Raw genomic sequence first — 17584 nt, 5'->3', positions numbered from 1 at the left:
TCCCGCTAAATTTAGCAGGAATGCACAGACGGACGGACAAAAACTTGAAAAAAAAAAAAAAGGGGGGGGGGGGGGTGTGGTGCGGAGGGTATACTGTTAAAAAGCATTTCATGCTTTAGAAAAAAGAAATGCGTTGTGCCTAATTACGTTCTTGTTAATAATTACAAGTTGTTCTCTTTTTTTCTCTCTCACTATTTTGCATATGAAGATTTTGAGAACTCGTTAAAATACGAAACCGAAACTGTTCTCATGCGAACCAATTTTTTTTATTTACGATAAGGAAAGAGGGACATTAAAGACAAACAGACACAAACAGACGAGACAGGCTTTCGTTGTTTTTTGCTCGGTGAAGTAACACGAAGCGGACGTTTGGCAAACAAAATACATGTAGGGCTCAAAGTGACCAAATTTTCATTGTGGTTCGCTGGTACTAGACAGGATTATTCAGAGTGAGTTCAAAGATACAATCGTGGGGTGGGGGGCTCCAAGGCCTGTCTCGTCTGTTAGTCTTCAATGTTCCTCTTTCCTTTTCGTAAATTAGAAAACAACACGCTCTATTACTCAACCACCTAAAAATTTATTTTTTGCGCTACCACGTAGAATTCACAGGCGGCGCCACAGACGTGCGTGGAGTCAAACATGGCGGGCGAAGGTAATCCGTTTCTGGATCCTGCGGGAGAAAACCCAATCAGCTGCAAAAATGAGGCGCCAACGGTAACCTACAACTGGAAGAACGTCACGCTCGACTTCCAAGAAGCCACCCGAGAACTCCAGCTGGGCGAGCTGCTACACGACGAAATGTTCACCCTGTTCGAAGCGATGTCGGCTATCGAGATGATGGACCCGAAGATGGATGCTGGCATGATGTGCAACTTCGGCAACAAAAAAGTAATGAACTTCGACCAGGCGCTGGCGGCCGGGATCCTCAAGACGGCGGACCTGTCGACGAGTGAACACATCGGCATCATGGACTCCACTCTGGCGTGCCTGGTCACCTGGCTCGAGGGCCACTCGCTGGCCCAGACGGTGTTCACCAACCTCTACCTCCACAAGCCCCACATGATCGACGACAAGGTAATGAAGGCCTTCTCAATATGCATCCTCAAAATGGTGGACACGATAAAGAACTTTGTCAACAAGGCGGCCGTCTTCGAAGAGGAAGACTTCCAGCCCGTGGTGTACGGCTACAAACTGGCCTGCGATGTGACGGAGGTGCGGGCGGCGGGCATGATGAAGGAGGTCGAGGAAGAGCTGTCGCGTAAGGTCAAGTCGACGAGGGCCAAGCCTGGCGAAGACCTGGACGCCGCCCAGTTTGCCCAACACGAGGAGGCCCTGGCCGTGTATACTCGGATCAAGTTCTGTCGCCTGTTCCAGCAGGCGCTCATCATCTTCAGCAAGAAAAGCAGCGATGGCGTCGAGGAGGTGGAGCGCCTGCTCCAGCAGTGCCTCGAGGTGCTCCCCGTTCTCCGCCGCACCATCCCACTCGGTGTGCAGCCGGACCCCAAGGCCGAGGGCACCAACCGCGCCGACTACCCGACTGTCATGGGCTTCGAGCCGCTGGTCAACCAGAGGCTCCTGCCACCCACCTTTCCCCGCTACACCAAGATCAAGCCGCGCGCTGACACCATGGACTACCTGGAGGCGCTGATTGGACGGCTGCGTCACGTGTGCCGCATCGTGGACTGCACCTCCTTCCACTCTGCCATCGACTTTCTGGGCGAGTTCAGCAAGACCTGGCCGTGCGTCCTCTCAAGGTGAACACCTTGCAGCCTCGTCTCTGCCCAAGTGTCTTTGCATTGCAGTTGACCCTTCCCATTTGTCTGGCTCGGGTCAAGGTACTGTGCGTGCACCTTTCTCAATTACCTTCCTGGCAGCGCAGACGGTTCTCTTGCACTTGTCCTCAAGATATCCCCTTTCCACAAATGTCCTATTCACATGCATAAGGCACCTGTTTGTTTTTCCAAAGGCACAGAGGCTAAAAGCTTTGTGCCTTCGTGCATCAAAGGAACCTTTGCAGAGGCACTGGAGATATGTAAAATAGGTCATCTTCACAAGGTAACAAACCAGCACCTGAACGTTGGCACCCGCCAAGTTTCTGTAAATGAACCCGCACTGCTAAGATTCGGGCAGTGCTAGAGGGGACCCAGGGTGAGTGCGTTGCCCCTTTCGAAGATATATTTTGTTTGAGACTCCGTGTAGGCTACTTCCCAATGTATAGACCTTTTCACCCTCCGCCGCATGGGCGCTGCCATCTTGGAATCACGTGATGCGGCCGCCATTAGGTTGCTTCAACTTGATGCTCCGCTCTCCCGTCCGCGCATTGGCGGATGCGTTGAATTCGTGCTTTTCGTCGCGTTTCACCCCGTCTCTTGCCTTACTCCGTAAAGTGTCGCCCGATACTTATACCTACCATGCAGTTGCATTACATCATTATGCGGCCAACTTCTGTAGTTAATTTTGTAACACGTACGTTTTGAATATCTTTTACCGTCGGCGTGCGGGATACGTGTGAGGAGGCTTTATAGGAACCGGAATCAGCGTTAGCACTTGCGCACATTGAATACATATATGACTTGAAGAAAGCCTCGAGAGTTCAAATACCATTAACTTATGAGAACTGAGGTTTGGTTACTAATAAGGGCGGAACATTTGGAATAGGAAGCCTAATGCAAGTATATATATGAGTGCGCATTGGTGGCAAGGAAGGAAACAAAAACACTCAACGTAATTAGCCACGTGTTTTTCTAGAAAGCATGGTGATTTGTAGTTACAACAGATCGAAAACAGCTTCTTTTGATTACACTAAGGAACTTGTGGACAAGACGCGAGAAAAAAGGTTTAGTTTGAATTATTTTTTATGCTAGAAATAATAGTACCTTAACATTAGGCAACTTGTTTGTTCGCAATATCAACCCTATATCTGTTTTACGTTCTTAATCGCGTGTGTGATATAAGCATTCGCTTTATCGGTTTATTTATGAATTCCACGGAATTGTATATCGTGCTTGGTCCCATGTCCATAGTCTTTCAGTTGTTTAAGTCATTTTTTAATATAATCCTGCAGTTTCAATTAATTTGTTTCAACACAAATATTTTGACTCCCCGCGTAAGAAACTGTCACAGACAGCTTGATAGTGTCTATGATTCACAAAATGTGACTCCGAAAAGAATCCTTCTGCATGAAAATCCCCCGAGTGCAGCCCGTTGTTGACGGCGAATAGGGAGTTACTTTCAGTAGCTGGCGACGTTGAAATGTGCAAAGCGTATCGTTTCAAATCAGTGAACAGCTTTCTACACAGGTCCATTCGGTGGCGCCTGGCGTCCGACTTCAGCCAAACTTATCGGAGATCATTTCCTTTGCGCTCTTCAATTTCATTCGCCAAATTTTACGGAAGATGAATATCGGACTGTATTTGAAGTCTGGCATTCACTTATCTCACCATTCTCATACCTTGAGAACGTCGTCAGCAAATGTCCATATAACAAAAAGTTTATTTCATAAGGCCAATATTTTGAAATTCTGTTAATGAGTACTTATTAGTTAAAGAAATTTTCTAGTCACCCTAGGCTGGTCTATCAAAATATTTCTCAAGCGCTTAATTTCTTTAAATAAAACAGGCCGAGACAATATCACTTTTTTTATATGATCTACGTGATTATATGAAAATTGTCTAGTCATTATAAAAGACGTTTCCAGTCTCGAAGTTAGAAAAGGTTGGTGTATGAATACCAAACATCGAACAGTAAACTTATCAGTTGATCTGTTCTTGGTGACACAGCAGATTGTTAATGATGTTGTCGACCTGATTTTCACTAAGCACTCATGCAATATAATCTGTTGCAATATAAGATGATCAGTTCAATATCGGACTTGAGTGCGAGCTATCTACCTTTTGTACCGCTCGGTGCTCGCACAGCCAAAGTACGGCGGCAGGCAACGAACGCACGCTGCAGGCGGTGCTTGTCCTGCTCTTTTTTTCTTTTTTTTTCTTCTGGAAATTAGTGTCCGCGGGTATGGCCGTGGACAATGGTAACCCTCCCTGTGCATCAGCGCGGTTGTTTCACCGCCGAACCTGGCCGAAGTTAACGATGGACGGAATCAGACGCACATCGTGTTCGTAAAAAAAGATCGCAATTTAGGCTCAAAACCATTTTGTGGTTTGCCAGGTGGCTCAATACTATTGTTTCATTCGCTGTGTGCTACAGGAAAGCAATTTATATCGCAAAATTAATCGAAAGTGGCATGAAACAGCATTACAATCGCGTGCACGTTGAAACCGAAACCGACCAAATTGAAGCAACCTAATGGCGGCGAGTGCGCCAGCGCCCTCTACCCACCCGTCAGGCAACTACTGAAATGAAAAGGTCTATAATCAACTAGCTCGGGCATCTTCCTGTAGCCCTGTCATGGCTACAGGAAGATGTATTCTTCTCCAGAGGAACGCTGCAACAAGATTTGGAGAGCAGTACTCATATAGGATGGCCATCAGAACTCCCCCCCCTTTCCTCCCACACACACAGGTTCCATTTACTGCACCCTAAATAGGAATACATTTATGAAAAACACAGCTGTGTGACCTGGATTGTGCCCCATAATAGAGGTAAATGAAGTGATAATAGCCAGCATAATTTTATTGTTTCTTGCCCTTTAAGTCACTCTTAATTAGAAATTTTAATTTGATGAAAGGAGTGAATAACTTAAGTAGATGTAACACCTGTCAAGGGGAAACAAGATATAATGAATGTTTTCACTTGATTAACAGTATGCATGCTCAATTCTGAAATTTGATCTCTGTGACAGTGCAAAAATGGTTAGGAAAGAGGTTTCAAAAGCAAAAAGGAGACTCATTTTTTTTCTGGTTGCACACATGTTTTCAAAGAAAAAACAAACGAAAAATTTAGTGTTTTATGATAAAAAAAATTTCTTCAGGAAGGTTAGGATTGTTTAGAAATATAATTTGCTCTACAACGTTATAATTCAAATTATTTTGAAACTTTCTAAAATAAACATCACCTATGGTCGATTAAAGAAAATGCATACATTTTGAGATTTGAGTTAAACAATTTTATAATTTGTTAAAACTCACAACAACAAAAAAAAAAATAGAAAGAAAAAAAGAAAAAATATAAACTAATATTTAGAGTTTGTTTAAAGTTTTTTGAAGTTTTAAATTTTCTCAGCTCACAAAACTTCTGCAATTTGCAGTTTTTGAGCTGTTCAAGTTATCTTTTAAAAAAATGCACATGAAATTCATCAAATATTTGCTCAAATCAAGACATATGAAATAATCTTTTCCTTAGTCGGCTTTTGACAGTGGAAAGAGTGAGGACATAAAAACCGCCTGTTTTACTTCTGTCCTTGCCTCAGTGTCTTTCTTGTCCCTCCTGTTGCACAAGCCACAAGAGTGGAGCTTAAAGATGGATGGATGTTACTGGCTATATATACCCTTTGTAGCGGGCGGTAGCTTGCGCCACCTAGCCTATGTCTAAAGAAGACAAACATTTTAGTTAAACATATAAAATAGCACAAAAAATGAAAGCCGTTTACAACTCCCTGTAACGCCGAATTAGAGCGCAGCTCTTGAGGAGGAGGAGGGAAGGGTACTGGGGGGTGGGTCAAGTGACCTCGGGGGCGGGGGGTCACGTGACCTTGGGGTCACGTGACCTTGGGGCGTCACGTGACGTCGCGGGGGTCACGTGACCTGGGGCCACGTGACGATACCGATGACGTCATCAGTAGCGTCACTGATGACGCCATCAGTGATGATGATGACGATGCGGATGCCGGTGACGTCACTAATAACGTCATCAGTGATGATGACGATGACGATGCGGATGCCGGTGACATCATCAGTGACGTCACTGATGACGTCATCAGTGGCTATGACGTCAACGGGGGGTCACGTGACCTCGGGGGTATCCCCAGGTCACGTGACCCCAGGGGGGGTCACTTGACCTGGGTAACCATCGTGACCCTCGAGAGGGTAACCCTAGTAACCCTTGTGAGGGCAACTCTCGTGACCCTCGTGAGGGTAACTCTCGTGACCCTCGTGAGGGTAACTCTCGTGACCCTCGTAAGGGTAACTCTCATAACCCTCGTGACCCTCGTGAGGGTAACCCTCGTGAAGGTTACCCTCACGAGGGTTACTAACCCTCGTAACCCTCGTGAGGGTTACGAGGGTAAGTAACCCTCGTGAGGGTAACTCTCATAACCCTCGTGAGGGTAGCCCTCGTGAAGGTTACCCTCACGAGGGTTACTAACCCTCGTGAGGGTTAGTAACCCTCACGAGGGTCACGAGGGTTACTAACCCTCGTAACCCTCACGAGGGTTACGAGGGTTTCTAACCCTTGTGAGGGTAACCCTCGTGAGGGTAACCCTCGTGAAGGTAACCCTTTTGAGGGTAACTAACCCTCGTAACCCTCGTGAGGGTTACGAGGGTAAGTAACCCTCGTGATCCTCGTGAGGGTAACCCTCATGAGATTAACCCTCGTAACCCCCGTAACCCTCACGAGGGTTACGAGGGTTGCGGTTACGCCGACGCCGACGGCGACGCCGCTCAAGCCGGGAACGGGCCCCTAAGAGCTGCGCTCTAAAAGACAAGGACAAGAAGTATACAGGACAAGCTCTAACCCAACAAGAACCACTAGCCCAACAACGTACCCTACTACTAGACAAACATTTGATTCCTTCCACCTTTTAACCAATTTTCTCCCTGTAACTATCACCAGGTAGTGTGGGATATCACCAGGATGACCCTTGGGGGATCAGGCAAAAAAACTAAAACCATTACCCCCCGCCTCTTCCCCCCGGCGAGGGAGTCGCCATTTTCCTCTGGTCAAACCTTGTTGGCGTTGCCCCTGCACCGAACCCACTGGGGGACAGGGTTGAGACTTAGGGACATACAGTAACTGTCCCAAGGCTCTCAGTGTTGCTGGTACTGAATGCCTTAGGGTTGGCTCACAGATTTGTTTGAGTGTAATCGACTGCTTTACGACGACTTGCTATGCTTATGAGAGAACACTAGTACGCAATAGGGTTGCGGTTCTCAAATGGGGGTCCGCAGACGCTTCAGAGCCCTTGAAGGCCTCTTGGGGTCCCCGAAGACCTCAACTGTCAATTAAGCCAACCAGTGAAACTTTTTTTGTTGGGTTTTGTGCTGGTTGTTTTACAAGGTTAGATAGACCAAACCGTGTGTGCCAAGCGAGTAGGGTTGGTTATTCTCGGCTTCACAGCTGCAAAGTGGTTTGTACGCATTTAGTTTCCTTCGTTTACCCTCTCGTCGTTTTAGTCGTCTGATATTTACACTCTCCTCATTGGATGGAATCCTTCGTCACTTGTGTCGACCCAGAGGGGGTCTCTGAAGCGTCGATGGTTGAGAACCACTGCACTAGAGGACACACTGGCACACTGATGCCATCTATCCTGCAGCCCTAGAAACACTTTACAATTGCACATAACTAGGCTGAAGGTTTTGCAGTATATTTGCGAGATAAAATTTACATACTATCTATTATAAATAGTCGCTTATAACGTTCCATTTCCACGGCTACTAGATAGAAGTGGCCATTGCATTCTCGCGTCTTAAGCAGTTACGAGTGATCGCGACCGTTCGTATATTTGCGACTACTTACGACCCTATGTTTTAAAGCCTCTCGAAATCTCTTACGACGAGCAGAGAGCTTAGATTGTAGAGAGGGTCCAGCTCGAACCGTGAAAAGGCAAAGACATTAGCGGGCGATCATCACTTTCGTCAGCTCCTCGCCGCTCAAATTGCAAACGTGGCCCATAAACCACGTGACCCGGATCGAGCGGTTGGACACTCACCGTAATGCAGGCTCTCTAACGACGAAAGAATGCGCACTGGTGCCATCTATTGAGTAGTTGTGGAACACTTGGCATTTCTATATATAAATTTTTTTTTTGTGCATTTTTTTAAAAAATATTTTTGAGGATGTTATAAACGTCCATTTCTCATGAATAGTAGCGTATTTGATCTCACAAATGCCACAAGAACCTTCGCTCCCGTAATATGCAGTTCCAGGGTCACCCAACGCAGTCAACCGCAGTTGTGCGCAATCTGTACTAACGCTTCCTAGGACAACCCCGGCCCAAACTGACTGAGCCGTCGTGCAGGTCGGTGGTGCAGCTGCTGTACCTGCCCTCGCCGGGCAGGGTGCTGGGCAGCCTGACCATGGTGGAGGTGCTGAAGGACTCGGTGCGCTCCTTCATCCGGCCGCCCGTGCTGGCCCAGCGTGGGGCCCTGTCCTCCCACCAGCAGGCTCGGGAGTTTGTGGACGCCTTCCTGGCCCACTGCGTGCGCCCCTTCACCTCCCTGGTGCACATCTGCGGCCACAACCGGGCACGGCAGCGGGACAAGCTCACCCACCTGCTCGAGGAGCTGGCCGTGCTCCAGGACGAGGCCGACCGGCTTGACACCGTCCTGCACAGCATCTCCGTCAAGCTCGAGGTCGGCTCCCTCGCTTTGCTGCATCGCGCGGCACGGTGTCATCACGCGACTCGCAGTGCAAAGTCATGTTGTCACGGTGTCAACAGCATTATTAGATCTATAGTAACATTGGGTGGTGACAGTGTCACGAGACTCATGGGGAAGTTGTGGTGGCGTGTGATATCGTAATGTCAACAATGTTATTATGTTTATTAACATTGAGTGTCGGGCCGTGGTGTAACGGTACGGTATGTCATTTGACACTGTCACGTGACATTACATGACAGCATAACATTTGAGTCACAGTGTCAAGATTTGCGTGTATATCGCTGATGTATTCTGCTTATGGAACATTTGAGTGGCGGATAAGAGAAGTGACTCAACGTGACTTATGCAAGTTAAGAGTACTTTTCATATGAAACCTTCATTTATACACCGAGCTACACATTTTTTAATGCCTTGAAAGACTGCTTTAAGTCAGAATCGAGAGTGGTTTGTATTCAGTTTGCGAGGAAAGCTTCCTTGCACATATTCAAGCCCCATTCAGCAAATTGTAGGTGTAGCTGAAAAAACAAAGAAAACCTTTTTTTTTTTCAAAAGAGTTGCCCTTTTGAGTGGGATACTTAATTCTGTTGTCAGAGGTGCGAAGAACAATAAAAAATAGCAGACAAAATAATGAACTGACATAGCTGTGCTTCCTCATAGCATATGTCATATTATTCAATGAAAAGTTTTGATAGAGAATAGTTTTTTTGATATAACAGACCTGTATATTTGCTTACCTTCCTGGAAACACTTAATCACCATATTTTTTTTTAGGAATGAGACATAAAGGAAAGGGCATAAGATTTGATAGCAACGTAAAATACCTCATGTTCTTGTCTTGTTCATAAACGAAATGATACAAATACACAAGGTCTAGATCCATAGCCGAAGGCTAGCTACGGATCTAGATCATGTGCTGTGGAGATAATTTTTTTTTATTTGTGTAACAATAGCCCACCATCCATTTTAATACAGTTCTTTATCACAAGTGCACTGGCACACTGCAAGAAAGCATCAGTGCAGGGAGTCTGCACGCATTTGTTTTAGTTACACTAAATTCCCTCTTGCAAAAAAGTTCTGTCATAGCTTCCCTGTTAAGTAGTTATTAAAAAATTGTTTCTGAGCCCATTATGCACGAAGAACTTACCTTTAACCTTCCACTCATAAGAATCAAGTACATACATAGTAACAAGTTAGCCATTTAAAGGCATCTACTGCATCCTTCTGCTGATCTTGTCATCTGTTTTGCGAACCGACGATGGTCAAAAACGTGCAGCGCCTGGTTTGTGACCTGGGCCACCTACATAAAGTGTAGTGACACACAAACAAAGTTGAAGGTTGTAACAGGCCAAAGGCGAGGGCACGCTCTATTGCTTGTGCTTTGGCGGTCGGTTCGGGTTAAACTGAGCACTAAAAACCTTGTAACAAAGGGACAATATTTTCCGCAGGTCATGCAGCACATGGCCTGCTTCACAACCTGGGTGTTGCACCACGTGCTTAAGACCATGATCCAGTACCTGCTGTCGGGCTTTGAACTGGAGCTGTACTCGACGCACGAGTACGGCTACATCTTCTGGTACCTGTACGAGTTCCTGTACGGCTGGATGATCTCGGCACTGTCGCGGGCGGACACCTTCCTCATGGACCAGGAGGCCCGGGCGGAGCAGCAGGGCAAGGCCGGCCGGGGCGTCAAGAAGGGCAAGCGCAAGAAGAAGCCCTGCCCGCACAGCCGCGAGATATTTGTCAGCCAGGCCTACCAGAACCTCTGCGGGGGCTACTACAAGACCATTGTGGGCTTCACCCTCGACGGAAAGCTCCGGCGGCCCTGCCCGGAATTCGACAAGGAGCAGGTGGGTGGCTCCGGATGGCAGGGAGGTTCGATTGTACAAGGCACCCTGTCCGGCTTGCTTTCCAGAGCGCGGCGTTCGCCCAATGTGAGGCTCGTCATCTTTCTTGATCGAGCACGTGGCACGGAATACAGAAATGATGCAAGTGTTGCGTCGGCGTTCCACAGGAACTCGCATTCGGTCAGCGCTTTGCTGACCGAACACGAGCCCCGGCCCAGTGCCGACATAGCATTCGGCCACGTTGGCCGAGCGCCATGTCAGAAACACAGACGAATAGTTTGTGTTGTCCTCCATGGGTTCAGTTATCAAATTGGCTGCTAGGGGTGCGATGGTTGAGTCTCCTCCCCAACTCTTCCTTTCACTTCAGGTGCGAGCGTAGCAGAAGCTGCAAGGGTACGCCCCAAGCTTTCAAAGTCCCTGCCTAGGGCACGCACTCGTACGGCGCAAGCGTCCTTCAAGGTGGCACGTTTGAGCTTGTGGCTTTGGCTTTGCAAGCACGTAAAGGGGAACAAACTATAGGTATCAAAGCCATAGTGCTGCAATTTCTATGTCACCTAAAGAAGACCAGCGTGGGGCACACATTGGATACGACCGCTGCTTCTGCATTTGGCTGGGACGCGTGTCCTTTCCGACCGAGCACTGGTCTCGGTCGAACGACGACGCAGCGCTCGTGTCCAATCCGTGCACCACGCTAGCCGCCGGTGGGCAACGTGGAAATTCCAGCTCTACAACTTTCTTATCTAGGGGTGTTGCTCCAAGTTTTGCGGTGCTTGGAGGGGGAGGAGGTGGGCAGCTAATGGTGCGGTAACTTTGTTGCGGGGCATCAGGATGGGACATGACCACCAGGCAAGCTGTAACCGAGTTCACTGAAGTTCTCAAATTATCTATGAGCAGAGTTGTAAAAGTTACTTAAAAAATGTACCCAAGATACAGTTACTCATACGAAAAGGTACTTAGGTATTTGCTTAAAGATGCACCTAGGTACAGTTACTTAAAAGATACTGTCTATTTATTTTCCCCAAATTTGTCAAAATATATTGGAAGTAAAGCTTTTTATGCTAAGGATACACCCAAAAACGAGTTCGATAAATGTGCTTTATTGGTGCCAATGCGATGTCCACATCGGTGTTGAGTCCTCACGTGCCTTGTCCCCACGCTCCAATTGGTTCACCGAGGCCACAGCTTCCACTGTTTACCATGTCACACCGAATCCGCCGAAATTCACTTATTGACGTTCTTGCCCTCAGAGCCGGTGCTTACGCCGATGGGCCCAGAAGACGTCAGCCGCATGAAGAAACGCATGAGTCGAGTGCATATGCACCTAACCTTCACGACGACGAGCGAAAGTCTTCAAGCTTCCTCGTTTTATTTTTTCTTTCGTTAGCCAGAAGAAAAATGAGTTTTTTTTTCTTTCGGAACTTTCTCAGTTTTGATAACTGCAAAATTTGAGTCCGATCTATTGAGTGGAAACTGTATTATATACGCAATGTTACATTGCTTTACGATTGTAATTATAATTTATTTCCAATTATATTTCATATTGTATTTATGGCAAAACAGTGCCACCACCAGGACAAGATACGGGCAACAGAAACTGCGCACATCGTTCAAGTTATCTCCTTCCTTGTACAGCTGTCAGAGGAACTTCAAACACGCAATGAAATCAGTTTTAGATGAAGGAAGCAGGTCGCTATTTTCCCTAAACGGAGTTCCGAAGCGATTAAATAAATTGGTGTCGCTAGAACGGCATAGTTAATTCACCGTTCGCTCAAATGAACACTTACATTCACTAAAGTGTGTCGTTCAATGAAACATCATAGGCGGGGCTTCGTTCGCTAAAATGTCGTTCGATCAAGTCGGTGCCTCCAATGCTGTACCCAACTCAACATTAATCACGGCACATGGTAGTGTGTTAATATTTCAAGATTCATAGTTTCTACCATTTTGATGAAGTGAATAGAAAAGTACCTGTAAAAAGTAGCTTCACTTAGTTACAAGTTACTGGAAAAAATACCTAAGATACAAATACAGATACCAGGAAATTAAAGTACCTAGGTTTGCACCTCAGGTACAACAAAAGTACTTAGATACCGATTTCCAGTTACTTGTACCGAGGTACTTTACAACCCTGTCTATGAGGGTGCCAGAATTTGCGAGAAGAATCGTGCGCCTTCATTATCGGCTGTCCATACTGTTTGGAATTTGATGCACGGGTGTCCTAAACACACGGAGCCCGTATAGCGAAAGCTCGTGCTGCACAACCCGGGGATCCTGGGTTCAATCCCCACCCCAGCCCGTTTCAATCTGGACGAGCGCTGTATTGTACGTTAGACTTCAGGATAGCAGCGGTACTGCACTGGCTAAATTTCTGATCTACACCGGAGACGGACGCCAAACACCGGTTCAGACTGGATAACTTACCACTATCTAAGCAAACACGTAATGCAATTATAGAGCCTGTTTCGAGTTCCATCCTACTCTTCCCAGGTCCGCTACGAGCACCGGTTCGCCCCGTTCAACAGCATCCTGACGCCCCCACCGGTGCAGTATGCCCAGTACCGGGAGATGACGGACCCGTACAAGTACCAGCCGCCCCCGACACCCGAGGACATGTACTTGGCCGCCTGCAAGTGCTTCCAGAATGCACGCATGCTCCTTGACAACGTGCAGGACCTTAATGAGGAGCTTACCAGCGTCATGAAGGTGTCCAAGACAAACTTCATTGTGGTCAAGCTCTTGCTCAGCGGCCACAAGAAGAACTCGTCCAGTCTGCCCGAGTTTGACTTCAGTCAGCACAAGAATTTCCCCATCATACGCATCTGAGACACACTTCATCCGTGGTTCACGGAAGTTAGAAAAACTACCAGCCGTTTCTGCAGGGTGAAGGTGCCCGAAAATTGTGGTTGGAGTGAGAGACCTCTTTGAAGGTAAACATACAATGGATGTTTGGTGCACCAAAATTTGTGAAGGAACTGCCAGGTGGTACGAATTTTCTCTAATGAATTATATTGCTTAATTTAGATAGGAAGGCTTTGTGCAGCTTCATATACAAATTAAAATAGATGCGTGCTGCTCAATTATAGAATCCTTCAGACATAGTTACGACCAGAGCGTTTGCCTGTCGATGCCTTCGTGAACGATTTGAAAACAAAGAACCTCCTCATCATCGTCTGTAAATCATTTTATACGATAGAAAATATTTATATGTTCACAATGAAATCGTGAGACTGCAGTACCGAGGGAAAAATGAGGGATGTACTCATATCACCGTCTCTTTTGTAGTACATCAATATTGCTTTTAATACAAATGCGCAAGCTTACGTGTCTTACTTTCTCTTTTCAATTTTCATTGTTCGGTGCAGGCAGCTTAACTTCAAATTAAAGTTCCTCCTATTCTGATGGTGCGAAAGGAGCCCAATCTGACTCTTGGTCTCCCACTTCAATCATTGAAACACTGTTCAGATGCCAAGCACTTTTTACTTTTCATAGTATGTACAATATAAGAAGTGCCATATGCGTGAACTACACTGAACTGCCAGCTACAATCCAACATTCTTGTGGTACATAATAAAGTTTATGTTGCTATCCATATCTTCAGTTTCTATCTAGAACAATCAAATAGTGAATTTACCCACAAAAGTGCTTCCTTCTTTTCACATGCATGGTAACACACATGCGAGGTGGTGGCAGTATAAGTGTTTTTCCTCATGCCTGGTACAGCCCCCAAGGGCCTGTTGATTGGCCATTTTCCTTGAAACGATGCGCAATGAAATAAAGCGAAATGACAACGATGCGCAATGAAACAATGATGCTGCCGTGCAAGGGCCCAACTTTGGTGGAAGGGTACCATCCTTGCAGCTACCGTTCCAACTGACCCTCACGTGTTGGGGCATACCCCACCCTCCTCTTGTGGGGAGGTCACTAGCCGAACCGGTCAGGCGGCTTACTGATTGCCGATTATGTTTCAGTTATACAACAATATTGGGGAGGAAGCTGCGAATCACCAACTTATTTCGTCGGAGTCACCTGCTGCGTTGCTCTGTCGCAAGAGCATTCTACCCGCCTGCGACAGAACATTCAAAGGCTGTGCGGCCTTTCTCGAAGGGCTCGCTCAAAAAATTAACCATGTGCTGCTTGCGCTGTTGTAACCGGTGGCTCCATTTTTGTGCCCTTGACCATACTAAATTTCTGAAGTGTCATAAAAGCGCCAAAAGCAACGTAACTCCGACGAAATGAGCCATCAATTTCCAGCTGATCCCCTTAACTGGGGAGCGCATTTCTAGAGGCACCTCTATTTTAACTAGGGATGCCGTGAACCACCCTAGGGTCGAATTCAAAATGTTTCGATAGTTTCAAACCGTACTGAGGTTCTAATTCGAAAGATTTCAATATTTTTGACCGTACGAAGGTTTGAATTAGAAAAATTTGCAACTTTCAAAATCTGTGGAGTTTCGAATTCGAAAAAGTTAGAAGCTTTCACGGTTTCTAAAAGTTCGGATTCGATTATTTAGAATATTTGTTTACTTGAGGTTCGATAATCGAAGATTTCAAACTTCCCTAATTTGAAATTCGAGAGATTCGAATGTTTCGAATTTCTTTGGATCTAAAATTCGAAAACTTTCAACGTTTAGAATTCTCAAAGACATAAAGTTCGATAAATTCAAAGATTTAGAATTTCTTTCTACATAAAGTTCGAAGGTTTCGATTCTCTTTTAGGGCTAAATTAGAAAAATACAAAACAAAAAACAACTTCCAAGGTTTCCAATTTCGTTGAAGTCCAAGTGCGCAAAGTTAGAAGTCCGGTTTTCATGTTCCGCCACAGTTTCAGTTTCAACTAACGTTTTCACGAAATCAGGTTCAGAAAAGTTTGGATGTGATATTTAGACTGCGCGTAGTTGGTCAGGCAATGAAATGAGACGACGAGTGTCCCGGATGTGCTGGAATATTTGTCAGTGCAGAGTGACCGCCAGCTTGGGAGGGGGGGTCTTTAACGTGCATCACAAAGTAGTGATCACACGAACGCACTGTTTAACGATACTCATCCAGTTTGAAACGGCCAGGGGCAGGCAAGTGGTTGAGGCCCAGAAAATCCTTGAAGCGATCTGGCAAACTGCCTCCCTACCCCCTTGAACGCTGGTAGTAATCCGATCGAACGCCGCCCAAGTGATGCTGGCATATAGCAAGTTTAGTTTGTACATGATGCAAAATCCTGAGACGGAATAAATTTGAAAGAAAAAGTGTAAGAAGTCGGAAAAAAGGGGACAGGACAACGCCTCAAACTCGGCTCTGGGAATGAAATTTGAAAGAAAAAGTGTAAGAAGACAGAAAAAAAGGGGACAGGACAACGTCTCAAGCTCAACTCAGCCGAGTTTGAGACGTCCTGTCCCCTTTTTTCTTTCTTCTTACACGATTTCTTTCGAATTTCATTCCCAGTCTCAGGATTTTGCATTATGATCAACATACACTAGCTCGCCTGCACCTTGACAATTTTTTAGTTTGTAATTGCTTTGGAGGGTTATTTTCCGGGACGGAAGAAACGCCGAGCAAAAAGCACAGAAGCCGACACAACTTGAGGTCAAGGAGCGTTCTACCATATCAGTGGCGTCGGAAGAGGAAAAACGGGGGGAAAGGGGGGGGACTCCAGTCTCCCCCCCCCCCCCAGATATTTCGGACTGTTAAAGAAAACAGTACGGGGAAAGAGGGCATGGTCGAGCTTATTTTAATCTAAAATTATTTATGCATATGTATAGCTACTGTCGCTCTTCACTGCATAAAAGATTGCATAGAGGGTCATTGTTAAAAACTCATTGTCAGAAGGCACTACTCGTCACATCCTCGGTTGTTCGGAAGATCAAAGCTATGTCTTTTCGACCTAAATAACTGTGCCATTGGTAAAAAATAACAAATAAATGAACATTACAATAAATACCAAAATGAAAAGCTGGAGAGAAAAAAGAAAAACTATAAAGAACCCGCCGGAAGTGTTGTATTCTTGCATACTCAGAGGCCCAGAACTACGAAACAGGTTCCTCCTACCAAAATGTGTACAGGCTAAAAGAAACACATCCCAAAAACGTAAAAAAAAAAAAAAAAAAAAAAAAAAAAAATAATAATAATAATAGTAATTTTTTTTTTTTTTATGACTTGCTGAATTTGAACAATTTTAGAAATCTTTCCCCGCAAGTTCATTTATTACTCAACGTGGAAAAAACAATAAATGTTATTTTGTATTCTGCAGATGGTAATGATATGTGCTGTCTGTGGTGTTAATTTATATGCAATACCTCAAACAATTTAGATGAAAAAAAATTACCAAGTTTAGGGCATAATTGCCCATAGTTACATGTTTGGATATTTCTTTGAAACTAGTCTTGAACAACAATAATCATATCTTAAGACGACACTTACCTAGGCTATACAGAGATCATTCTTAACAAGTTTAACATCTCTACCATAAATAGCTTTGGCTATAGTGCGCCTCAAATATGGCACAAACGGCAATTGTCAAAAACATGTTGTCGTCGTCCTTCCTCGCTCCTTTGCGAATCTATTTCTTTAAATAAGCAGCATTGTCTTTTGCAAGGAATGCAACACCACATGTAAAAATGCGAAAAAAAAAAAAAAAAAATTACGAATGTACCTCACTGCTTGAATCCAGATGAAACCGCCTGCCGGACTTTTGAAGTTCGACGAACTTCAAACTTTTACCCTAAAAGTTTGGCGAACTTTTGATTTTTCAGGAATCGAAAGTTCGACAATTTTCAAATTTTTTAGATTAATAAGTTCGAAAATTATTGATTTTCTTAGCGTAGGAAGTTCGAAAAGCCTAGAACTTTTTAGTGCAATAAATTCGAAAGTTAGAAAATCATCACCTTTTTTAGTCTATCAAGTTCGAAAAGCATTGAATTTTGCAGCGTAATAAGTTCGAAATTTCGAAAAGCGTCGAACTTCTTTGTTTAAGAAGTTCGAAAATTCGACTTTGGGCAAATTTCTTGATAGGGAAAGTTTGAAAATTCGAAATCTTTCGAACCGCTTGATTCGATCATCGAACCTTTGGTTCGAAAAAAGTTTGCGGCATCCCTAATTTTAACTTTGAAATGGGGAGTGTGTCTAAAGATGTGTATAATTTTTTTCACATGGAGGGAAGGAGCCACGAAACAGGTTCCAATTTTTGATAAAGGTGCTGCCATCTATTGAACACAATACAGTGATGTCTCTTTAATATGAACACTTCCATTCTCGCGA

General features: G+C 45.2%; 1 protein-coding gene across 1 annotated transcript; it reads left to right on the top strand.

Annotated features, from left to right (window-relative positions):
* Nucleotides 1–603: 603 nt before the first annotated feature.
* On the top strand, nt 604–13930 carry LOC8028331 (N-alpha-acetyltransferase 35, NatC auxiliary subunit). The gene is made up of 4 exons (XM_002410838.5): nt 604–1754; nt 8135–8468; nt 9941–10342; nt 12827–13930. The coding sequence occupies exons 1-4, from the start codon at nt 640–642 to the stop codon at nt 13160–13162; spliced, it is 2187 nt and encodes a 728-aa protein (XP_002410883.1). The 5' UTR covers nt 604–639; the 3' UTR covers nt 13163–13930.
* Nucleotides 13931–17584: the final 3654 nt, after the last annotated feature.

This window comes from Ixodes scapularis, unplaced genomic scaffold (assembly GCF_016920785.2).
Source record: "Ixodes scapularis isolate PalLabHiFi unplaced genomic scaffold, ASM1692078v2 PGA_scaffold1__304_contigs__length_218370807, whole genome shotgun sequence".
Taxonomy (NCBI): Eukaryota; Metazoa; Arthropoda; class Arachnida; order Ixodida; family Ixodidae; genus Ixodes; species Ixodes scapularis.
This window is presented reverse-complemented; position numbering and strand designations above follow the sequence as displayed.